Source organism: Bos indicus x Bos taurus, chromosome 20, assembly GCF_003369695.1.
Source record: "Bos indicus x Bos taurus breed Angus x Brahman F1 hybrid chromosome 20, Bos_hybrid_MaternalHap_v2.0, whole genome shotgun sequence".
In the NCBI taxonomy this organism is placed as follows: Eukaryota; Metazoa; Chordata; class Mammalia; order Artiodactyla; family Bovidae; genus Bos; species Bos indicus x Bos taurus.
In genome coordinates, this window is record NC_040095.1 from 58588448 (window position 1) to 58614967 (window position 26520).

A 26520-nucleotide genomic window follows, 5' to 3' on the forward strand; every position below is an offset into this window, starting at 1 on the left:
AATTCTCACACCCTGAACCTTCTGATGATGATCGCTGATCCCTTTGTTTGGCTTAAGCCGGAGTGCTCCCACCTCTGCAGGCCCCCTGGGGGCAGCGTGGCTCTTTTCCAGTCACTGGAGGACTGGAGTGGGCCTGGAGAGGAATCTCTTTGTTGCCACTGCCATTTGGACCACTATGAAATCTTCCTCCATTATCACTTGATAAATGCATCATCTCTCTTACCTGCTCATTAAATGAACCAAGAACAAGAAAATGGCATTTCCTATCATCCAGAATTGTAAATACAAAGGCAAATCCAGGAAATGAAGTGAACTGTGTTCAGTGGTTCTAGGGTCACATCAGAGAGAAACAAGAAGATGCTGGAGATGTACTATATTTTGTGGGGAAAGCAGACAAGATGGGCAGAAAGTGATCATTGTTGGAGCCCGAGGACAGGCACGGGGGCACCTGCTTCTCTCCAGTGCTGTTTACGCAATTCCCAGGACAAAGTTTTGTGTCTCTGTTTAAAGTGGGTCATCAGATGATCGACAATATATGTGTATCAATTTTTCTATGGCATCAATGAAAGAAAAGGCAATTTTTTAATATTTACAGTCAACACAGATTTCAAGACCAAACAGCAAGTTGCCAAAGTTATATCCAGAATTCCAACAATGTAACTGCTTTTAAAGCATCACCTGGATGGAATTCACCTTGTTCATTTAAACTCCACCACAAGCGTCATTTAGGGGGGCAGGGATTCCTTTCTTCTTCTGCACTGCCCTCTGTACCGCGCTCTTTGTCACCATTAGCACAGCACGTGGCACACAGTGAGAGCTCAGTAAGAGGTGGCCACAAACTATGCCGTATTTATAAGTGACAGAGCAGTAAATAACTTCTAAGACTCTTTCCAATTCTATGATTTCAACAGTTCAAGGAAACACCAGAGTAAGACAAAGGGGGAAACTTTCCCCACATTTTTAACCTGATTAAGGGGCCCATTCATGTGTCATCCATGACGTGTGATAGCTTTCCCACAAAGGACACCCAAGAATGTGAAGAAAAACCCAGGAACTCCCTCCGGAGGTCAGACCGTCCAGACCAAAGCTGACTTGCCACAGCCATGCTGAGGAGGGGGTCAGCAGAGGACAGGGCTGTCTCCCAGGCTGGTGTCACCCTAAAGGGGTTAGGGGCGGTCACCAGCCCCCTGCGGTGGACATCTGTTAACATCTGCCTGCACCCCGAGGATCCACGAAGCAGTCTTGGATCAGGGCCCCCACCGTCTCTGTGCCACTGCTGCCTCGGGCACCACACCCTCACGTCCCAGCCCGGGGGGGCACCCCACCCCACCCCACCTCCCGAGGAACTCAGCCCTTCCCGCCCAGCACCCAGGAGGGAAAGTGTCACAGGAGGGAAACAGGGAGCAAGAATGTGATTCCATCGCGGCAGCGCCTTGCTGGGACCCGTGTTACAGGGGCCTGTTTTCCCGGGAGGGGCCAGATGGATGGCGAGCGGCCAGGCCCTCCGCACTCACCTGGGGATACAGGCCAGGTAGGAGATGAGCCTCCGGAGGTCCTCCTGCCGTATTCTGTCATGGTTGCTGCGGGCCGGGAAGGTGAGGATGGGACCCCCGCGCTTGTCTCTGCCACCTGCAAACAAACACATGCGCACGCTCAGACACCAAGGGGAGGACGCGGCTCCTGAGGCCCGCGGGCGCCCAGCATCACCACCGCCCGCCCGGCCCAAAAGACCTTCGAGAGGCCAGTGCCCCCGCTCCACTGGGACCAGCGTCAGGGCCACCCGCACAGGGAGGGTGTCCCAGAACCCTGTCTCCTTCCTTCAGGGGGTCTGTTTCCTCCCTTCTTCAGTTCTATGGTTGGAGAGAAAAAGGGTCACGTTCACGTGCTTCCTTTGCCTTAAACCTCACCTCCTCACACCCCTCTCTGTCTCCTCCCCTCAGTCTCTCTGCATCTCTTTTTCTCTCTGTCTCTCTTTCTCTGTCTCTCTCTTCTCCAGCACTTTGAGTACTCTCTCCCAGACATTCTAAGCGTTCTCTTTACTACCAACCAAACGGCTTTAAATCTCAACAGGAAAAAGACAGGATTGTTCACCAAACTCTGTGGATGACGACTTCAGAGAAGCTGGGATCCCGGGTGCCCTCCCCTCTCAAGGGCAGTAGCTGACCCCTGTGGTCAAGCTGCCCCACGCTCTCCAAAAAGCCACTCGAAAAACAAAAGCGAGAGGGAGACATTGGCACAAAGAATTTTAAAGCACAATGAAATTAGCTTAAGAACTTTATAAAGATTACATTACATATTAAGTACAACTCTCACATGACAGGCCTTTGACAGAAAAGTAGAAATATTTCTCATTAACATATATACAACCTAAGGAAGTCTATGAGTATATCTGAATATTTTTGATGGAACTGCCACATTTATTTTATTATTTCTATCAAGGGTCTCAGAAAGAAACACAGAGAAAGAAAACTGTTGTTTTCCCAAGTGTATACTTCATTTAATTTTATAGCTCGGTCATGTCGTTTCAGAAGTATGGTACTGACATCGCAAAATCCAAGCCACAATATGAAACTTTTCATTATTTTCTCATCTTAATCATTTACCTATCAGCAAAGGTAAATGAAAATGCAAACAAAACAAACAGGAGACCAGATTCTTCACTTTATGGATGCTGAAAACTTATTCAGCACAAGATGTTGGTATTTTAAAACACATTTTACCAACATGGGTCTTTAAAATGTCCTAGGATGACTGACAGGCTTCCCTGGTGGCTCAGCGGAACAAAAAAAAAAAAATCTGCCTGCAATGCAGGAGACACAGGTTCAATCCCTGGATCAGAAAGATCCCCTGGAGAAGGGAATGGCAACCCACTCCAGTATTCTTGCCTGGAGAATTCCACGCACAGGGGAACCTGGCAGGCTACAGTCCATGGGGTCGCAGAGTTGGACACGAGTTCCTGCTAACAGTACTGACACTTAATGCTGATCCTGAACGCTTAAACTGACCCACGTGTACTGTTAAGTTGTGCAGTCCAGAAGAGTGTTAAAGTACTTATAAAATCAGTAACTCAGGTATTAAATGTGGTCAACAACTAAACCACAGCTGACACGTGCTAGGTATGGCATCGAGAGCTCTGATCTGATAGTCACAACGATCCTGTTTCCTCCTGTCAGCTTGATCAGGAAAGACACTGAGGCTCAAAGAGCTTGAAGTCCAAGGGACTGTGCCAGCATGTCACAGCTGGGCTCTTCGCCCTGACGAGAACTTGTATAATTTTCAAACTGGTGGCTTTAGTTCTTCATAAGTAATAAAAATATCAGAAGGAAAACTAAATGAAGGGCCCCTGGGCCTTTTATATGAATGAAAGGTGCTCTTAGGAGGGTACAGTGGTACTGCTGTAAATGACAGAGTATCATTACGAAGTTACCTTCCAAAATACCAGATAGTATTCTGAGGGGAACATCACTGGCTGGAGTTTTTTTTGGAATACCTCATGTCTCCAAGATAAGACAGGTAACAACTGCAGTATTTGTTTCCCAATATCTTTCATTCTTTTCAAAAACGAATCAATCTCTTTGATCAAAAATATTCTACATCAACATATACTACAGAAACTTGAGTTTTAAAAAATATCTATTTGTATTAACACATTCACCCCACGTTTGGTAATCAGAACAGCATCGTACATTGCTCAACACCACTCTGAACTGCTTTTAAATGCGACATAATGTGTGGTTCATCAAGGAGACTGAATGCCCATGACCCCTGCTCGAATGGCCCCCCTCGGGGAGTCTTCCTATCTCTCAATGTAAGCAAGGTGGGCTCTCGCATGGCTATGAAGACAAGTAGAATCCAGAATCCGCCCATCAGAGACGGTCATGGGGGAGTCGGCCTGTGTGTGCACACTGCACACAGCCGTGCTGTTCACTCCAGGGGTGAGGACGCAGGTGTGTGCGGAGAGCTGGCCGCCCCTGCGACTGCTCCACTGCCAACAAGAGGCGTTCCCGGGCTGCTGGTGCTGAGGAGGACCCGGAGAGCAGCCGGCAAGCTCATGAATGGGCCCTCATTCGTGCCGTAAAAAGAGCTTACCTAAACCTGAACTTGAATTTTAAGATAGAGAGGGAAAAAATCAGTTTGTCTTTTTTCCCTTTCGAATTAGAGTTTCAGTAAACTCACCATGATTATTTTAAAGTGAAAGTGAAAGTGAAGTCGCTCAGTCGTGTCCGACTCCTAGCAGCCCCATGGACTGCAGCCTACCAGGCTCCTCCATCCATGGGATTTTCCAGGCAAGAGTACTGCAGTGGGGTGCCATTGCCTTCTCCATTCCCGATTATTTTAAAACTTCATCAAAAATCCCTTATGAAGTAAAAAATGGCATATGTGTACTTCGTTGAGTCCTGCTCTTTGCGACCTCATGGACTGTAGCCCATCAGGCTCCTCTGTCCATGGGATTCTCCAGGCAAGAATACTGCAGTGGGTTTCCATTTCCTTCTCCAGGGGATCTTCCTGACCCAGGGATTGAACCCGTGTCTCCTGCACTGGCACGTGGATTCTATACCACTGCACCACCTGGAAAAATGGTATATTCGCCACTGACGAATTTGATTATCTGCTTTCACTTGCAAACCTCCCTGTATGGGGTGCATCTTCTGATCCGTGGTGTGTCCGTCAGTGACAGGCAGGTGCCAATCATCCAGGGACCCCTCCCAATGGGGTTAAAACTTAAAAATCTTAGAACCAATGAAATATACTAGTATCACGTCAGAAGAACGTGGTCTCTAAACCTCAGAGAGCTTAAAAATCAGCTCCACAGATGTCTGTTTATATTTCCCAAGATTTAACTTGGTTGCCAATGTCACAGAAGATACACAAATGAAAATACTGACCGGGTTAGGAGCAGAAAAGCCACAAGCTCACAGTTCTTGCTTCTGAACTTATAAAAATAATGACATTATAGCTCATAAAAGCTCCATCTACTAGACATACTCTATGTGTCTGATGTCAACTCGCAGTCTCATGGTGAGGCGGGATGGACAGAGTCCCACTTTGGTGGTGGTGATGTGGTTTAGTCCCTCAGTTGTATCCGACTCTGTGCGACCCCAGGGACTGTAGCCCACCAGACTCCTGTATCCAGGGGATTCTCCAGGCAAGAGTACTGGAGGAGGTTGCCATTCCCTTCTCCAGGGGATCTTCCTGACCCAGGGATCGAACCCAAACCCCCTATATTGCAGGCAGATTCTTTACTGCTGAGCCACCAGGGAAGCCCAAGTCCCACTTCACAGATAGGAAACTCAGTGATAAGAAAAGGGTGGGAAACCCATTTCCTGCACCTACCAACGTCTGTCTACTAAGCTGTCTAGGAGAGTTTCACAGTCTCTGCACCTCTGTGCAGAACCAAAAACCAACAGCTTGTTAAGGATTATCTGTCTATCCAAATGCTCAGTTAGTAAAAAAAAAAAAAAAAAGAAAGAAAGAAAGAAAAAAAGTGAAGTTTATGTTCATAATGACACTGAATTACTTTCATTTCTTATAAAAACTGCATTCGCTTTGCCATTCCTTCCTCACTGCTACATTTTATTTCTGTAACCCCCCATTACCTTCCACTAAATGATGCACTTTACATATTCCCTGTGTCCGCCCCCGACTAGATCAGAAGCCCCTGTGTTCAATCACTGACATCTTATATCCTCTCAATTCCTGGTAACAGACTGGCACATAGGAGGTACTCAATAAACATTCAGTGGAGGAACAAACTCTTTTTTATATTCCAAACAAACTTAATTAACAGTGCCTACTATCAGGTACTGGCAAGTTAAAAAAGGAAATGCCTGATGAACACTCCTACAGAAACACAAAGGCTAAATGAGCTGAGGTTTATTTTAATATTAAGAAGAAGGCAGGAAAGGTCCTACGTAATAATAGCTATAAACACCTGTGTGACACCTCCTCTCCTCAACCCGGTGACACTCATTTTCCTCTTATAAAAGGTAACTTCAGGGAACTTGTGACCACAGAAGGAGTCAGATTCAGAGTCACCCCCTTTTTTTTTAATGAATAAATAAAAAGTCACCTTTTACCCAAGCAGAATAAATTTTTTTCTGTCTTTTTTGTTAATCGAAGTATTAATTGAAACTCATAATACTGAGAACAAACTTTTCTAAGAAAAGTTTCTTACTTTGAGAAGTATAATGTAAATCTCAATGAACGGACTATATTTTTCTCTGCATGGCCCTCATCTGAATTTCTGGTTTCCAATACCACTGAAAACGGTTCTTTACTCCCCTCTAAGGAATAATAACTCACTAACCATGAAAAGCAAACTTTTCCAAAGCAAAGCTCTGAGAAAGTGTGGTTCGTGAAAGAGAAATTATGGCTACTATTAAGTCTGCTATCAAAGCTATTGGAAGGGTGTCCACCGGGCCCCTGCTCAAGGCCATCATGGGGCCAGCCCTGACCTTCACATGCTCACTGCTCCTACCTCATTCCTGCTGAGTCCTGGGAATCAGAAACTTGCCTAAGACAACCTTAGGACAACCTTAAGACTCTGTACAGTGTATGGGGGCTTTCCAGGTGGCGCTAGTGGTAAAGAATCCATCTGCCAATGCAGAAAAAGCAAGAGACGCGGGGTTCGATCCCTGAGTCAGGAAGATCCCCTGGAAAAGGAAATGGCCATCCACTCCAGTATCCTTGCCTGGAAAATTCCATGCAGAGAAGCCTGGTGGACTACAGTCCAGGGAGTCAGTGTCCGACACGACTCCCTGAGTCTGACACAACTGAGCACCCATGCACAGAGCATGCACGCACAGTGTATGGAAGGCCTCCAGAGGTGCCCGACCTTCCAGTTGGGTCACTATGGCCTCAGACGGTGCTAGAAGCTAGCAAAAATACATACAACTGATGGGAGGTCCTCTTTACCTTTCCAAGAAATGCAGAATTTTCTGCAACACTGAGACCAGAACTAAGGTCAGTGGTCACCACACTAACAACGAAACTCTAGGCAATCAAACCCTATATTCCTGTCAATCCCCCAGGTCCAAAGGTCAATGTTCACTCTGCCCTGGAAACGCTACACTGAGAGAGTAACTCATCAACAGACAACTGACGGGATAAACTACAGTCTCTGCACACAGGGCTTCCCTGTGGCTCAGCTGGTAAAGAATCTGCCCACATGTGGGAGACCTGGCTTCCATCCCTGGGTTGGGAAGATCCCCTGGAGAAGGGAAAGGATACCCACTCCAGTATTCTGGCCTAGAGAATTCCATGAACTGTATAGCCCATGGGGTCGCAAAGAGTCAGACAAGACTAAGCGACTCACTTCTGTACACAGCAGCGTATGTACAACTGTGAAAGGAATGAGGAATCTCTGTTTGTTCCGCTGCACACTGCTCTCTAGATTGCTGTTTTAAAAAGAAAGAAGCAAAGCAGAGAAAATGGTGCAGAACAAATCACTGTTTGGTCAGGACGGGGTGGAGGAGGCAGGGTCGGGGGAGGAGATAAGAATAGATGGATGGATAGAAGGACACATTTAAAAGAATAAGAAATAAACTAAAAACTAAAGAAAACCAAAGCAAAAGAAGGTTATCTATCGAAGAGGAAAGGCCCAAGGCAGAGAAGGCAGGGAGAGAAACTAGATTTGAACACACCTCATTTTTTAACTTTTTTTTTTTTTTTAGTTTTTAACCCTCAAATGATGTATATACACGTTACTTAATACTGAAGCAAGATTTGGTGGTTGTTTTTTAAGCCTTAAAAATGTAAAGTAAAATAAGATAAATGATCCTAAGTTTCAGGTTGGGAGGAACACGACCCATGTGTAGAGGAACTATTTTGTGTGACTTTAAAACACAGGAGGGCTGCTGCATACTAGCGGCACATATCCTTAGGATGGCAAAAATAAAACAACTGCTGAACTGCATCTGGTCTTCATACTATGGTGACACCATCAGTACTACAATGTAGATAGGTAATTAAGTTGATGAGGGTAGGAACTAAAATGCTTAGCATAAGGAAAAGACAAGGAGATAGAAATATAAAATCAAAGAAAAATAAAATACCTGTAATTCTATATTTGACCTGGAAATGTTAGTACAAAGCCCTGACATCATTTCTCATTTAGAAAACATATATATATAAACACATATATGATATCTGACTCAGAAATGTGCCCCGCCAGAAGAGCAGCTTCCTCAGCACCTTGCACTACGCCCCACTCGAAAGAGCCAGGGCATTTTAGAGAAATGGCTGATTGCAGACACGGAGCAGGAAACAGATTCGGTGGGGCCTGAAACATCCTGTCACATCAGCAGAGAGACAAGCTCTATTACCACGGTACCTGGATTTCAGAGCCAATCTGAAGAGGCTCCCACTAGCCAAGGATGAAAAAAATTTAACTTCATAAGAAAATACATATACACAATGGAAACATCAGATATATTTAAAACCAGGAGCTCAAAATGACAAAAATCTCAGCACTTTTTTATGTGTCTGAAATGACTAATGATTTTTTTCTTTTTAATTTGCCTGGAAATAAAGGTCAGGAATCAATCATGGATCTTCCTTTCCTGTGTGAACTCAGGGAAACCACAAAGCTGACAATGGGACATTTCTCTTTATGGAATATCCAAGTTGATACATGAAGAAAAAAGGGTAGAATTAGGATACTGTGTGTGAGTGCTAAGTCACTTTAGTCATTCAACTCTTTGCGACCCCATGGACTGTAGTCCTCTGTCCATGGGATTTCCCAGGCAAGAATACGGCAGTGGTTGCCATTTCTTTCTCCAGAGGAGCTTCTGACTCAGGGATTGAGCCCATGTCTCCTGCACTGCAGACAGATTCTTTACCACCAGTGTCACCTGGTAAGCCCAACTAGAATATTACCATTTTGCAACCCTAAGAAAGTATTAGATCTAAGCAAGAAATGTCAATGAATGCTAAACGTCATAAAAGAGACACCAGACTCTCCCAATAAAACTCCTAGAACTACCCAACACTACCCATTAAAATGCTCTGTCTATTTCCTACAAAATCTAAGTTAAGTCTAATCAAGCAGCAAGATCCAGCTCTTAATTCACAGGAAACCAAGGGCAAGGAACATGTTAACTGACCACCCAAGGCTGCAACCAACAAAATGTAGGGAAATCTACAGGAAAACACTGCATCCTCGCTTAATAAATAAACATAAATGAGTAAGATAAAAAGAATGAAGAAGAGAGGAAGAGCCTCAAGATTAAAAAGATACATCAAACACATCAACCAACTGCAATGTACATCCTGGAAAGACAAATTTATGAGACAACCAGGGAAACATGAATACTGATTAGCTTTTAAAGAGCTATTATTATTAAAGAGTTATTATTCCCTTCTATCTCTATTAATAATAAACAGGATTTTTTAAAAAGATTTTCAAGGAACATAGATGAAACAAGTTTATTGAAGTGATCCATGGATTCACAGAAATTCATTATACTAGTCTCTCTCCTTAGGGATGTTGAAATGTTCCATGATAAAAAGTTAAGGGATAAAAAACAATGGAAGTTGCCTGTGAGTTCTTTTAAGGCCCAAACCCTAATGGCATAGGGAACATGCAGAGGCTGACATTATATACATATGTAGGGTTGGCCAAAACGTTCGGTCAGGTTTTTTCATCACAGCTTCTGGAAAAACCCTAACACACTTTTTGGCCAACCCAATATATACACATACATTAAATGTGCACACATGCAGGACATTAAAAATATGCAATACACTAAATATGCAAGCTATAAATATACCTTACATACATCCAACACTAAACTACAGGGCGCCTCTGTTCCTGCCCCTCCTCCTGACTTCACCAGACCTTAGATGCGTCACTACAGGGCGCCTCTGTTCCTGCCCCTCCTCCTGACTTCACCAGACCTTAGATGCGTCACTTCACCTCATTTAGTTCCCCCTCTGAATGGGGAAAACAGTTCTGTGCAATCTCGCTTAAGTACAGTGAGGACTACTTTTCCGGGTACCTGGAGGTGAGAATGAGGATCAGATATATTCAAGTTCAAGGCATCCATGCTGGCTTCTTAAGAAAGCTTGAGCTCATAGGTATCTCACAAAATCTCCGATCCTTTGGTTTGCTTTTTCAAAGCCCTGTTAGTGCACTTTGATTTAATTTACTAAAAGTCATTCATGTGGAGAGCTTTTACAAAGTTACCATAATATTAAATACCCCTGATGTCTTTTAAAATGGGGTCAGAGCAAAAAGTACATCAGAGGAGTGGTGGAGGAACCTGGGATTGGGAACAGGGCTCTTTGGGGGCCGATGACAGTCTCTTTTCCCTTCCTAAATAAAATAACAGCAAGCTTAAGGCAACCAGCAAGGACCTCACGCTACTTTAACTGGCCGATTCTGGTCACAAATTAGGAATACTGCAAAACTGTGGTGTGTGTGTTGTGCTAAGTCACTTCAGTCGTGTTAGATTCTCTGCGACCCTATGGACCATATAGCCTGCCAGACTCCTCTGTTCATGGGATTCTCCAGTCAAGAATACTGGAGTGGGTTGCCATGCATCAAGAAGGGCTTTTTCCTTCCCCTTTCACTTTTTTTTTTTTAACCAAGTTTTTCCAACAATCAAAAGTATCTTCTTCACAGACTTAGAAAACTAATCTTTGGTAGCTGGTGGAGAAGGCAATGGCACCCCACTCCAGTACTCTTGCCTGGAAAATCCAATGGACGGAGGAGCCTGGTGGGCTGCAGTCCATGGGGTTGCTAAGAGTCAGACACGACTGAGCGACTTCACTTTCCCTTCTTACTTTCATGCATTGGAGAAGGAAATGGCAACCCACTCCAGTGTTCTTGCCTGAAGAATCCCAGGGACGGGGGAGCCTGGTGGGCTGCCGTCTATGGGGTCGCACAGAGTTGGACACGACTGAAGTGACTTAGCAGCAGCAGCAGCAGGGGAAGGGATAGTTAGGGAGTTTGGGATGGTCATGTACATACAGACTGCTATGTTTAAAATGGATAATCAAAAAGGACCTGCTGTACAGCACATGCAACTCTTCTCAGGGTTATGTGCCAGCCTGGAAGCGGGGGCGTGGGGGCTGGCGGAGGATGGACACGTGTATATGTGTGGCCGAGTCCCTTCCTTGTTCACCTGAAACTATCACAGCATTGTTAATCGGCTAGACCCCATACAAAATAAAGACGAAAAAGTTAAAAAAAAAAAAGTGTCTTCTTTTCATGAACCTCTTACTTTTCAAACTCACTTTGAGTTAGATTTACTTCAGCAAAACCATCAAACAGTGTTCAACAGGGCCCAAGAAACACTATGAGACAGAAAGCGAGATAACATTAGCAAAACACCACAGGAAGCTGCGTCCTAAGTGTATATCTGTCCCACACGCTGAAAGGACCCACAGAACACATCAGAGCAGCTAGCCGTGCTACAAACTTTAAATAAAATGTGTTCAAGAGGAGACATCAGATCAGTAGAGTGTGCCTGTTTGAGAAAGATAAAAATTTATCAAGGGAAACACATCCAGGAAAACTGTCTAAAAGCACGTGACAATCTACAGATTTATTTGATACTTCCTGCTCAAACACGGCAGAAAACTCCTGCAAACCTCTCTTTGTAACACGTGAGTTGGTGCTTGTCATTGTTCAGTCACTCAGTTGTGTCCAACTCTTTGTGACCCCACGGACTGCAGCACACCAGGCTTCCCTGTCCTTCACCACCTCCTGGAACTTGCTCAAACTCATGTCCATTGAGTCAGCAATGCCATCCAACCATCTCATCCTCTGTTGTCCCCTTCTTCTCCTGCCTTCAATCTTTCCAAGCCTCAAGGTCTTTTCCCAAAGAGTGGGCTCTTCGCATCAGGTGGCCAAAGTATTAGGAAAACGTATAATACCCAACGACTGTTCTGTTCAGGCAGGAAGAAGCCTCTGGGCAGACGGCCCAAAAGCAGACCCTCTACGTGCAGAGGAAGGGCAGGTGAGTGCCCCAGAGCCTGGGAGACTAGTCCAGAGTCTGTCTTCACGCTGCAGGAGGGCCAGGAGCCCCCAAAACCAAGGTCTACTGTTCAGAGGGGGACCTCTGGCAGGGAACACGAGGGCTTTCCTGGAATTCCAGGACTGGGAAGAAAGGTGGGAATTCTGGACACCTCTAGATCTGGTCACATTCCCACCACCTTTGCTGAGATGATAGACCTTGAAAAATCAGTTCTTTTACTTAACTGACTGGGGAAGGTAGTCAAAATGTGTTGAATAACAGACATGAACATGTTGTAATCACCAGTGCTATCTGACCAACAATGTGCCTGCCAGCTAGAAGAAAATGCTTTGGGCAACAAATTCTTAGGCCAACGCTACAAGAATAAAGCAGTTAAAAATCCACTGAAATGACAATGCTGTTATGTTATGATGGGTGAGTTAGTTTATAGTTTAGTATTTTGGACTCTGACATTGTATCAAGGTACAAGGAACAATAAAGCAGATAAGAAAGTTAAACTTTACCTGAAAGGTATGCAACTTTTTCCTTTAAAATGGGCAAAACATCCATAGCTTTCATTTCATCGTTTTTTCGAAACCCTGAAAGACAAAGGAGAAAATACCATGACTGGGTTGCTTGAGTGTCATTTTTTTTTTTTTTTTAATTTTATTTTATTTTTATTTATTTTTTTACATTGGTAATTTTCTTTTTTTTATTATTATTATTTTTTAAATTTTATTTTATTTTTAAACTTTACATAATTGTATTAGTTTTGCCAAATATCAAAATGAATCCATCACAGGTATATATGTGCTCCCCATCCTGAACCCTCCTCCCTCCTCCCTCCCCATACCATCCCTCTGGGTCGTCCCAGTGCACCAGCCCCAAGCATCCAGTATCGTGCATTGAACCTGGACTGGCATCTCGTTTCATACATGATATTTTACATGTTTCATATTTCTGAACCACCCTGTGTTCAATGCCAACACAGCTGCTTTCTTTACACCCATGAAGTTCACTTTGTATTCTATGAAGGAAAGTCTCTGATCCTTCTCCTTTAATGAGGAAGAACAACTTGCAGATGCAGACCCAGAGGCTCCCAGACTAAGCAGGCTCTCTTGGTCATTTCCAGCCTTAAATAAAGAATCAGTCCCCAAAAGACTAGATGTGAAAGCAGTCCAGATTGTTTCACAAATCTTCTGTTGTAATTCCATGATTAACATAAACAGTAGCAAATAAAGTAGCAACATTGTTTAAAAAAAAAAAAACTATGATTCGTGCACACTAAATCCTCTAGGGGGAGCTCAAAGCCACATCCTATCTGCGAATCTGGTTAAAAATAAAAGTGTCAGGGAGGAGAGCAGGGATTATAAATAGCTGGGGACCAGCCACCGCTCCCTCTTGACTCTGTCCTTCCAGGTTTTCTGGGTCATGCCCCCCTGGAGGAATGTCACTGGCGAACGTGCCAAGATGGCCTGGTGTCACCTGCCTCACAGGGTGGCCCAGGTCCCTCTTCTTACATCAAACCAGCTCCCCCACGCCCCCGCCAACGTCGGTGAAGGCCAAGTGGAAATACTCTGGCCAGGAAGCCCAGTTTAGGACAAGCCAATGTCCATCTAAGCCAAGGAAACCCTGGCAGCCCAAACATGTCCGGCCGAAACTCGCCAGGGTGGCTGCCTACACGGGAGTTTGGGGTCAGGATGTTCACACTTGTAATAACGTCTCAGGATTTTACTCTTGGAGGTCTGTACAGGGGTCGTCTGGGTTCAAGATATTGGCCATTCTCATCAAAGCAGTGACTGTGGGAGGTTCAAGAGGGAGGGGACATATGTACACCTAAGGCCGATTCATGTTGGTTGACGTACAGCAGAGGCCAGCATAATACTGTGGAGCAATTATCCTCCAATTAAAAATAAATAAACTTACATCTAAAAAAAAAATTTTTTTTAACCCAGTAACTGTCATTCATGGCAGAGGAATCTCTTGAAAAAAATGAAAGACTACTGCCCCAACCCTATCTTCCTGTCTGTTTTTGTCAAAACAGTACAAGGAAAGGATCCAAACTGTGAGTTGGTAATAGCCAATGGAAGGCACAGACCTGAAAGCCAGAGCGAGAAAAAATGCTCTTGGTAAGTGATCAGAGTTTCCATGTCTCATGTGCCTGAGCGGTTCCTACAGACCAGCCCTGCCACAGGGCTGAAACCTGTAAAAACCGCCTGTCTCAAGGCACAGACAGGAGAGGGACCAAAAGCAGGATAGAGGAAGTCTCTTTATAAGGACTTGAGGGCAGGGCCCGGCCTAAGCCACCTGGAGCTGCTGAAACAAGTCAGGACACAGCTCAGGGCGACCTCGGGAGCTCCAACCAAGAAGGGAAACCATGAGTAGCCGAAGGGGAGCCTCAAAGTGTGTGGACAAAGTTGGCCCAAATCTCTGCGCTTGCAGGTTTAGGGCAAGCTCCCTGCAGCCCCGGCTCCCAGCTCAGGATAAGGACCGGGACCTGACTCGAGGCCGGAGTCCAGCCTGCTGAGACAAGTGCACAAACAGCAACCACACCGGCCCCTTTGGGAGAATTCGAACAGGATCTAGTCTCTACAACCTATCATTCCCAGAAGCAAAGAATGGGTAGATTAGTAACAACCCTGTCCACAGAATACCTATGTAGGAAGAACCCAGTTTAACAGGATGCAACTAGTCGCAAAGAGTCCAACCCAACTCAGCGACTAAACAACAAGAAAATCATGGACGTTGAAATGTCCAAGGGCTTAGCACACTACCCAGCTGGCTGAGAAAGGGCTCGCTCGACACAGAACCCAGGCCTCCACATTGCCAGCCTCTTTTGCTTTCCAGTATACCTCGCCTTGGAGAAGGCGATGGCACCCCACTCCGGTACTCTTGCCTAGAAAATCCCATGGACGGAGGAGCCTGGTAGGCTGCAGTCCATGGGGTCGCAAAGAGTCGGACATGACTGAGCAACTTCACTTTCACTTTTCACTTTCATGCATTGGAGAAGGAAATGGCAACCCACTCCAATGTTCTTGCCTGGAGAATCCCAGGGACGGGGGTGGGGCTGGTGGGCTGCCATCTAAGGGGTCGCACAGAGTCGGACACGACTGAAGTGACTTAGCAGCAGCAGCAGCATACCTCGCCTTGCGCTGGCAACCCACCAAGCTTTTAAAACAGGGGCTATTTATAAAAGGCAAGACAGGAGCCAAGGGTCTGCAATTTCATCCTTAAGTTTCCTTCAAAAACCCTTGAATGGACGCAATGTCGTCTCAGGAGTTTATTGCCCGTCATTGGGCGGTTCACTGCGTGTGTCCACAAAGACTGACGACATCCCAGTTGCAGCTGATATGAACATGGACGGCAGCGGGGGAGGCAAATACAAAGAGGAATCGGGCACCACGGCAGCCTTCCTGGAGACCAGCTCATAAGTACCTGGAGGGCAGGGAGTGGGATGGAAAGTTCTGTGAGCCACACGTGGCACCCACGTGGCGAGGAGGAGCAGATCAAATGGCAGGATGCTTGGAGGGAGTGAGCTGTGGCTGCGGATCCTCAATCCCACGGGGATTTGTAAAGAGGATTCCCTTCCACCACCACCAGATAAGAAAACGCTGCTTCCGGCCGTTCCCTCAACAGTCTGTGCCCGCAGGCGCCCCGGCCAGGACAGGGCAGAGCCTTCAGGGAGATGCCACCAACACGGCTGTCCTGGGCTCCACACCACAGCAGCAAGCACTGCCTGTCACACAACCCTCAGCAAGAAGAAGGTCCCAATTCCTGGGCAGGGACCCCAGGAGAGGCCAGCATACTTGACAATTCCTGCCGATTCTGGGCTACAATATTTATTAATGACCTTGATGGCGCGAATGATGCTAGTTAGAACTGCCATGTTCCGGCCGCCACACAGGAAGACGATCGTACTGATGGGAAAACAAAAGTGAAGGAAATGAAACAGCCTTCACCTGCCATGCCCCACTGTAAGCCACAGAGTGGCTCCCGTGGATCCTCAGTGTCTTAAAAGTAGCTACTCTAGCCAACCAGTTCCTAAATAGCCTCCCTAGATTAAGATTCACCATTTTTCCAGAGGAAGAAAGACATGTGAGTCAATGGCTAAACTGGTGTGGAAATGCGTTTAACTTTTATTATGATATATGTACATGTCCCAACATAGAAGAGAATGTAAATTCTAAATAGTTTCACTGCAATATTTTTGTTGAATATGCCACAGAAGAAGAGATGTTACTGTTATTAAAAACTGACAATGAAAACATCTAAAACAGAAAAACAAAACAAAAAAAGAGAACCATAAAACTAACCACACAAAGACACTGAGTTTGTGGCTATTATTAGGCAGTCACCTAAGCATTATGTTTAACCCGGTTTCCATTTTTAAAAACAGGCAAAAGACAGAGGCAGCCTGTACACACACTAAAGCCAGATTAAATATACCATGTAACTTTCAATAAAAAGCAGGAAGAACTCAGCCATGAAATGTCCTCAGATCAAAAAGCAGATTCTGTTCCAGGCCCTGAAGAGCTATTTATGAAAATGGAGCGCATGACTACAAAAAACTTACAAATAAATGGCTTCTGGGCTATTCCAGTGATTCCAGACTACACTACAGATAGGATAACTCCTACTGCCGGGCTTCCTGATACATAAAAGGACCAAGCTGTGGCTCTTAAACTTGTGGAACAAAGGATACACCCAGCAACCATGCTGGAAGCACATGTCTGTCCTTCCACACTCTCAGCGTTCTGGGGAGAGGACTGGTGAATGCCATCTCAGAGTGACAACTGCGAGACCCCAGACCACACCAGTGCCACAGACCATGTAACTCAGCACTTTACTTCCAAGGGCCACCAAACTTCACAGAGAGAATTTCAGGACATCAGTCCTGAATATGCACTGGAAGGACTGATAATGAAGCTGAAACTCCAATCCTCTGGCCACCTCAGGCGAAGAGCTGACTCATTGGAAAAGACCCTGATGCTGGGAAAGATTGAAGGCGGGAGGAGAAGGGGATGACAGAGGATGAGACGGTTGGATGGTATCACCAACTCGATGGACATGAGTTTGAATAAACTCTGGGAGTTGATGATGGACTGGCATGCTGCAGTCCATGGGGTTGCAAAGAGTCGGACATGACTGAGAGACTAAACTGAGGAAAGGGCAAAAAAAGAGAGAGAGAGAGAGAGAGAAAAGCAACATGAATGGGGATAATAAACAGAGGTAAATGGCCAAAGTCAGAGGACATGTAGTTGTTGGACTATTTTGTAAATTACATACTTTTCCAATTACACAGGCGGTGCTGGAGAAGACTCTTGCAAGTCTCTTGGACTGCAAGGAGATCCAACCAGGATCCTAAAGGAGACCAGTCCTGGATGTTCACTGGAAGGATTGATGCTGAGGCTGAAACTCCAATACTTTGGTCACCTCATGCAAAGAGCTGACTCATTGGAAAAGACCCTGATGCTGGAAGGGATTGGGGGCAGGAGGAGAAGGGGACGACAGAGGATGAGATGGCTGGATGGCATCACCAACTCGATGCACATGAGTTTAGGTAAACTCCAAGAGTTGGTGATGGACAGGGAGGCCTGGCGTGCTGGGATTCATGGGGTCACGAAGAGTCGGACATGAATGAGCGGCTGAACTGATACTGAAGTGTGTGTAGAGAGACTGGACACTCGTTACAATTTAAAGTCCATTTTGTTGAGACAGAGAAGCCCATGTGAGTTTTAATGAAATGCTAGCTTCAGGGCACAGTGAAGATGCAGTCAGCCAAAGCTCACCCAACTCCTTCTTGGTGCAAAGGGGAGGCCTAAAAGACAGGCAACAACTGCTCTCTTAAACCAAATGTGAAATTTGACCAGAACGTTCATATGATAAGCGTTCATATTACTCTAGATCTTGATATTTCCTGAATGCTACTGGGGGGCAGGGCGCCTACAGATCTGATTTCATCACTGTGAACAGAAATGTGCAGTTAGCGGTTGATGACCTTCCTTCCTCGTTCCTTTGGTTTCAGTCAACACAAATAACACCTTTTCCCTCAAGCAATCATATTTGAATATTCGGAGATTTTAACATTTCATTTAAAAATATCTCAAACCCCGCCCTCCAGGTTCAGCATGATGTGACTTGCCAAAATCGATTCTGCTATCACCTTTCAGATTGCTAGTTGGCTCAGTAGTCTGTTGATTTGTGATCTGTTTCAATCCCCCCCATTCCCAAATTATCTACATTCCCTAAAGTGACTCGTATTACGTTACCCATCAGGAGGACCGCTTTTCCCCTCTCTTCCTCTAAATCCACCTGCAAGCCAGAGGACACGTCTGTTTCTTTCCCTGCTGTTTCCCAGATGGCAGGCACAGGATGGTCAATGAACATGGGCTGAATGAAGGAACGAATGAACGGACAAACGAACTAACAGAACATACTTCTCCAGCTTCTTGCCCCTGAAACCCCCCCAGAGGCACCCCTGTGTTCCTTGGCACTTTCTGTTTCAAGTTTGTAAACTATTAAGCTCAGTATTGTTCAGATGGCCAGTAGTATGACTTACACTTCTAACAAGGAAAATTAACCTCTGGGTCCTAAGAGTAAACATTCCACAAGTTATTCAACAATGGAAAATCTTTTAGTTGTACCAATGGTCTGAAACTCAAACTATCTAATACCCCACTGGTCGAATCAACTTATTTTTTACCCCTCCACTCTACAAGGAGGTACTGCATTGTGACTCTGAACAAATACCTTCTGAAGCGAGTCATTGCTGTCCAGAATGCTTACAGGCTTGATCACTTCCTTGGTATCAGATTTTTTAAAAACAACAAACAGAAAAGGAAGAGCCACCCGCCGCCCCCCCCAACGTGTTGTTATTTTTTTTAATTAAAAAAGCAAGCACCACAGAAATATTTTTACAATGAGCAAAAAGCTTTTATGCCGCACATCATCCCAACAAAATTTATGTAGCTGTTTTAAAAAGAATTAAGATGAAGCAAATCAAATGAGTTTTAAAAATGAATCAAATTTTTAAAAGTCTAAACCAAAACACAGGTTAGTATTTTCCCTCCATATTTCTCCTGGGACTACTGACATATACTACTAGTCATTTGAAATTATACCTAATCCTCTAACTACATGAGTCAATTCTTTTTTAAGTAAAAACAGTGTTAGGAAAAAGAAATACTGTCATTTCTTCCCCATTTGAGCTGTAACCAATGAACTGCCACCTTGTTCTGAACAGCCCACCTCACCTCCTTCACTGGGATTTGTCCCTAAAAGACAAGGCAAACTGCCCTGCTCATCCATTTTCAGTTTTCAGAGGTTGCATTTGCCCGTCAGCCGTTCTACTTTAGTATTTACTAAGTGGGAAACCTGAAAGTGGGGGAGGACTGCAAAGATTCCCCATCTTTATAAAAACACAGCTTGTGGCGGCAAAAAAAAAAAATAATAAATAAAGCAGCATCTTGAAAGAACAAAGAAAAGCAACGTGCAGCAATAAGCTGGAGGGTTCCTATTAGTACGGAGTCTTGGTGGTGATCACCGAATTTTACTCATTACTTTATTTAGGGGAGAGCCGCGCGCACACGCACCCCAGAGCACAAAGAGCTGGGTGATACATCTCTGCATCAGCGGCCGCGCGCACGCGCAGACAGAGGTGACGTCACCCTTTCCAGGCAGGCCGTCCGCAGTTCCGAGTCCGGACCTTTCTCTGCAGTGCCTGCAGGATTAGTCACGGATCACGGGGAGCTGTGCCGCGCGGGGCACGCGGTTTGCGCTATCAGGGCTTTTACCCCGGCAAGCACTGAGATCAGTGTTGCGTAGGAAGGAAGCATTTTCTGTAAGCCTGCATCCTCTCTGAAGATGTTGGGGCGGGGGGGGGGGGGGGCGGGAGGAGACAAGGTTGTAAATCAAATGCTGTATGTATCTTTTTTTTACTAATATATAAAAAATCAAAACAATGCAAGGCTTATATTATTTTTCCATATATCTGTAAGTGCAGTCCACACACACAAGACCATTACGAGGGTCGACACGACTTAGCAACTGAACAGCAGCGGCAATAGACTGCATATAAAGTGAAGTGTTTATACCAAGAATAGGGACATGTTCATAGGCCACCACGCAGGAATATGGATGGGGTTTCATACTGCAGCATTATAATTTTTACTTATAACCTTTATGGTTATAATAACTGTCAGGCTCACTGATTTATTCCTTCACATAATTTTAGAAGCAATAGCCTGTAACATCATACTGCGAGAGAGGTTTGATTGATTCGAGGCCGTTAAGAATGTTTCAACTTAAAAGAGCTCTGACTTTTAATGTCTTGAGCACAAAATACAGAAAAACAAAGAAAAATAACCACATACACAAAAAAGAAACCATAACAAGAATATTTTGACTATTACACATACTTTACTGTAATGAAAACATCTGTAGAATTTTTAACATTTGACGATTTAATTACATGGTAACTGTGTTAGAGGTTAATTTAAAAGCATAACTAATAGGCCAATGAAAGGAAATATTCCAACAGTCAAAATAGGAAGAGGAGTACCAAAAAAAGGAGGGGGGGGTGGAAGTTCTACAATCTCATAAATCAAAAAAGAACCATGTGCCCAGATGTGCCACTCACCTTTGCCTCCCCGGGGGCCAGCATGGGGCCGAGCGCAGAGAAGCCTTATCCTCATGTCTGTCTAATGCCAAGGGAAAGAACCCGTCTGGCTGTGTTTATGCTGGTACTGCCAGAGAGGCCTCTGGAGTAAGCTCCCCAGGCTGCATCTTGGGACCTATCACTCATGCTAAACTACATTTACATTTACACACACACACACTTGCAGACATATAGCTCTGTGCACTGACGGACATCAAGTAAGATTTGCTTTACATAAGGAGCAGCTCTCAGGAAAGCTGTTTAAAAAGTTAATTTGCAGCCAACGAGTAACAGTCATACAACGATACAACTGGATCAAATCAACCAAGGCTGACTGCTAAAACACAACTTCTTTAATCATTAGAGCAAACAATCCATAAATGGTAGCACCCTAACCATCTACCAAATAAGAAAAAAATCTAATACACATGTGTATTTTTTTAATGCACATCACAATCAAATTCTGTAAAGGGCTTTGGAAAATAAAGCTATAACTCTACTCTTTCCCTTAAATATCTTTTTGATTATTACCTACAAAAAGGCTCTCGATTACAGAGAAGTGGTATAAATGGGTGGTATTAAAACTCCTCTTGGTATGCACTGATTTGCTCTGATCTGGGGTGACTTGAACATCCAGCGTAATCTAGGGTCCTTTTGTTGAACGCAGTGTGTTTGGCAAAGCAACATGAGTAGTAAGGATGTACAGTGAGAGACACACAAGTGTGGAAAAATGTGGCGAGAGGAAATCAGAATGAGAGATGCCGTCTAAGATGTAGGATTTATGGGGAGAGATGGTTGTGGTCAGTCTTGGCTGGAACAAAGAGGGGTGGTGAACCAGTGCGCAGGTGCCTGGGGTACGGTCTTCTCCAAATATCTAACCCCGAACTCACGCACATCTTCCCAGACCTGCTCCCCATGGTGTGGGTCCCAATGCAGTACCGGGCCCCACAAACCACCCACCGCACGACTTAACCAGGAACCCGGGCTGGCCCTGCCCCCATCCTCTCTTGCACACTCGGGAGTACTGTGTCCACCGGCCAGCATGACCCTTACGTGTGTGCCTCCAACAACCTCCTAATGGATGTTCATGACTCCCTGGAATTCATTCTGGCACCCTCCCCCTGAATGCACATCTCCCAAATCCACTCCCCAAAAATTCGCCAGTGGCTACTGTGAAATGAAAATATCTCCTGCCATATTAATAAACAGGACCTGTCACCGCCATCAGTGATTTCTGGCCTTCAAATGTGAACGAGGGCTCCCCAAACTGCGATCCAGCAGATGCCGCCAGCCCCCACCCCCCGGTGACTGCTGAGGAGCTAGGAGAATGCAAGCAGCTAGATGAACAAGGAAGCAGGACTGGCCCGGAGAGCTGAGCTGCACACAAAAGGAGTTAATTCAGGGATCCACAGGCTTGCATCCTTCCCTGCACAGAATGCTATAAATTCCTTAACTTGATACCTGATCTTTGATGTTCAGACTGCCTGCTCCCTTTGTTGCAAACTTGCATAGAGCCTGACTTCCCACCCCTACCTCCTTAGAGCAGTTTTCTCAGAGTTATCTTCTCCTGGGCTCAGAGTCCTAAACATCTCCACCAAAATAAAATAACTCTTACTTTCAGGTTGTGACTGTATTTTTCAGTCGACACGTCCAATCAAGTCCAGACTCCGAGACGTGGCACAGAGGTCCTCAAGACCTGACGTCCTCTTACCCCTCAGTTCAGTTCAGTTTAGTCACTCAGTCGTGTCCGACTCTTCACAACCCCATGAATCGCAGCATTCCAGGCCTCCCTGTCCATCATCAACTCCCGGAGTTCACTCAGACTCACGTCCATCGAGTCAGTGATGCCATCCAGCCATCTCATCCTCTGTCGTCCCCTTCTCCTCCTGCCCCCAATCCCTCCCAGCATCAGGGTCTTTTCCAATGAGTCAACTCTTCGCATGAGCTGGCCAAAGTACTGGAGTTTCAGCTTCAGCATCATTCCTTCCAAAGAAATCCCAGGGCTGATCTCCTTCAGAATGGACTGGTTGGATCTCCTTGCAGTCCAAGGGACTCTCAAGAGTCTTCTCCAACACCACAGTTCAAAAGCATCAATTCTTTGGTGCTCAGCCTTCTTCACAGTCCAACTCTCACATCCATACATGACCACAGGAAAAACCATAGCCTTGACCAGATGGACCTTTGTTGGCAAAGTAATGTCTCTGCTTTTGAATATGCTGTCTAGGTTGGTCATAACTTTCCTTCCAAGGAGTAAGCGTCTTTTAATTTCATGGCTGCAGTCACCATCTGTAGTGATTTTGGAGCCCCCAAAAATAAAGTCTGACACTGTTTCCACTGTTTCCCCATCTATTTCTCATGAAGTGGTGGGACCAGATGCCGTGATCTTTGTTTTCTGAATGTTGAGCTTTAAGCCAACTTTTTCACTCTCCACTTTCACTTTCATCAAGAGGCTTTTTAGTTCCTCTTCACTTTCTGCCATAAGGGTGGTGTCATCTGCATATCTCAGGTTATTGATATTTCTCCCGGCAATCTTGATTCCAGCTTGTGTTTCTTCCAGCCCAGCATTTCTCATGATGTATTCTGCATGTAAGTTAAATAAGCAGGGTGACAATGTACAACCTTGACGTACTCCTTTTGCTATTTGGAACCAGTCTGTTGTTCCATGTCCAGTTCTAACTGTTGCTTCCTGACCTGCATACAGATTTCTCAAGAGGCAGGTCAAGTGGTCTGGTATTCCCATCTCTTGAAGAATTTTCCACAGTTTATTGTGATCCACATAGTCAAAGGCTTTGGCATAGTCAATAAAGCAGAAATAGATGTTTTTCTGGAACTCTCTTGCTTTTTCCATGATCCAGCAGATGTTGGCAATTTGATCTCTGGTTCCTCTGCCTTTTCTAAAACCAGCTTGAACATCAGGAAGTTCACGGTTCACATATTGCTGAAGCCTGGCTTGGAGAATTTTGAGCATTACTTTACTACCGTGTGAGATGAGTGCAATTGTGTGGTAGTTTGAGCATTCTTTGGCATTGCCTTTCTTTGGGATTGGAATGAAAACTGACCATTTCCAGTCCTGTGGCCACTGCTGAGTTTTCCAAATGTGCTGGCATATTGAGTGCAGCACTTTCACAGCATCATCTTTCAGGATTTGCACTAGCTCAACTGGAATTCCATCACCTCCACTAGCTTTGTTCGTAGTGATGCTTTCTAAGGCCCACTTGACTTCACATTCCAGGATGTCTGGCTCTAGGTCAGTGATCACATCATCGTGATTATCTTGGTCATGAAGATCTTTTTTGTACAGTTCTTCTGTGTTTTCTTGCCATCTCTTCTTAATATCTTCTGCTTCTGTTAGGTCCATACCATTTCTGTCCTTTATTGAGTCAATCTTTGCATGAAATGTCCCCTTGGTATCTCTAATTTTCTTGAAGAGATCTCTAGTCTTTCCCATTTTGTTGTTTTTCCTCTATTTCTTTGCACTGATCACTGAGGAAGGCTTTCTTATCTCTTCCTGCTTACCCCTCCAGCCTCACTACTCCTCACCCCCATTCGAGACCGTCTCCCCACACCCTCTCCAGGAAATTCTAACGGCCTGCAGTGAACCACCCTTGCTTACAGCTGAACCTGCACACACACACACTGTTCCCCAATCAGCCAGAACCAGCCCCCAACATGCACACACACACATGAACACACACAGCCCTTACCCTCCCATCTCCTCCACAGACCAATCCCACCCCATCTGTGAAGCCTTGGAGAGCCCTCCAGGCTGGATGAGATCCCCACCCTGCACCCCCACAGCACTCCAAACCCTTCAGGTGTCATCTATCACAAACAGTAATATCCCAGCACATCTGGAGTACGTCACCCAGGACAACCTGCCTCGTTACCAACCAGGAGCATCAAGGGTACAGAACAAACAAGCACAGAGGCCAAGCCAAAGTTTTGCAGCCAGTCTGCACATCTAAGTTAAAGGGACTTACTCCCTAATCTATGAACCAAGACTTGCGTTTAATTTAGGTTTATTCCTGCCTCTCTTCACAAAGAAGGCCCCAGCTTTCTTTCCGTGAACCCTAAAATGCTAAGGTTCTGCTTCTGAATACGCCCTGCTGCTCAGACGGCATGAGAAGGGATAGAAGGCAGCCAGGATGCAGAAGCCACAACCCTCCCCATGGATCTTCCTCCCAGCTCCTTGGGTTCAGCAGCAAACACTTATCAATCCCTTCTGTATTCAAGACACTATGGTGATTATCCTTCCATTAAAGGGAAAGAGAGAAATCAAGGTTGAATATTTTAATAAGCTACCAATCAATTTGAATGTCCAGTTGTTGTTCAGGCGCTAAGTCGGGTCCGACTCTTTGCAACCCCATGGACTGCAGCATGCCAGGGTTCCCTGTCCTTCAGTATCTCCCAGAGTTTGCTCAAACTCAGGTCCATTGAGTCAGTGATGCCATCCAACCATCTCATCCTCGGCCGCCCCCTTCTCTTGCCCCCAATCTTTCCCAGCACCAGGGTCTTTTCCAAAGAGTCTGCTTTTCACGTCAGGTGGCCAAAGGACTGGAGGTTCAGCTTCAGCATCAGTCCTTCCAATGACTATTCAGGGTCGATTGCCTTTGGGACTGACTAATTTGATCTCCGTGCAGTCCGAGTGCCAGCGTCCAGAGACTGCATCTAAACGAAAATACCGTATAGTTCCTCCTCAACTTACAATGGAGTTATATCCAGATAAACCCATCATAAATGTCAGAAGTTTATTACATTGAAAATGCATTTAATACACCTAAGCTACTGAACATCGTAACTTAGGCAAGACCGTCATACACGTGCTCATAATACTGACATTAGCTGAAAATTGGGCAAAATCATCTAACACAAATTCTATTTTATAATGAAGTGCTGAATGTCTCGTAATTTATTGAATACTGTACTGAAAGTAAAAACAAAAAAACCAGGGCGGCTTGTCTTGGGTACAAAACGACTTTAAGTGTATTGGTTGGTTACCCCTGTGAATGGGCAGCTGTCTGGGAGCTGCGGGTCTGGGTCACTGGCAAGCATGTCCTGGGAGTGCCTACCACACAAGGCTGGCCCCGAAAGATCAACGTTCAACATTACAAGTATGGTTTCCATTGAATGTGTATGCTTTTCACACCATCATAAAGTGAAAAAAATCTCAAGTTAAACCATTGTAAGTCAGCTATGTTCAGAGACATTAAATCACACATACACAATATCGAAGTTTCTACTAAAGCATTCAGCAAAGTTAAGATACAGTAGGTTCTACATACACTACTGGGCTTCCCTGGTGGCTCAGTGGTAAAGAACCCACCTGCCAATGTAGGAGACATGGGTCCAATTCCTGGGTCGGGAAGATCCCCTGGAGAAAGAAATGGCAACTTACTCCAGTATTCTTGCCTGGGAAATCCCACGGACAGGGGAGCCTGGCGGGCTACAGTCCTTGGGGCTGCAAAGAGTCAGACACAACTTAGTGGCTAAACAACAGCAAGAAATATACACCACCATGTGTAAAACAGACAGCCAGGTGGAATCTGTATAAGGAGCTCAGCTTGGTGCTCTGTGATGACCTAAAAGGGTGGGATGGAGTTGGGGAGAGAGGCTCATGAGGGAGGGGGTACGTGTTTGCTGATAGCTGATTCACACTGTTGTACAGCAAAAACCAACAAAACACTCTAAAGCAATTCTCCTCCAGTTAAATAGAAGATGATGCAGTATGTCCTTTTTTTTGCCTCAAAATTCCTGTTAACTCATTTACCCTTATTAGCACATCACATACGGTAAAAGTCACAAAGAAATGAAATTTTTAACTGAAGAACTGAAAAGTTACTTCCATTTGGATCTAATTTCAACAAATATTCACTAGAAAAATATGTCTTCAGGAAAGATCAAAGA

The 26520-nt window shown here is 45.1% G+C and overlaps 1 protein-coding gene across 2 annotated transcripts in view; it reads right to left on the reverse strand.

Annotated features, from left to right (window-relative positions):
- The window catches only part of TRIO (trio Rho guanine nucleotide exchange factor), a 363125-nt gene that overhangs the window by 219902 nt on the left and 116703 nt on the right, over positions 1–26520 (reverse strand). For both annotated transcript variants that reach the window (XR_003507150.1, XM_027519979.1), the window contains exons 2-3: positions 12485–12559; positions 1515–1629 (exon numbers count right to left, since the gene is read on the reverse strand). Coding sequence is in view for 1 of the 2 variants with exons in the window: in XM_027519979.1 (XP_027375780.1) it covers positions 1515–1629; positions 12485–12539 (170 nt within the window). In the remaining variant the exon portion in view is untranslated. The remainder of the gene's footprint in view (positions 1–1514; positions 1630–12484; positions 12560–26520) is intronic.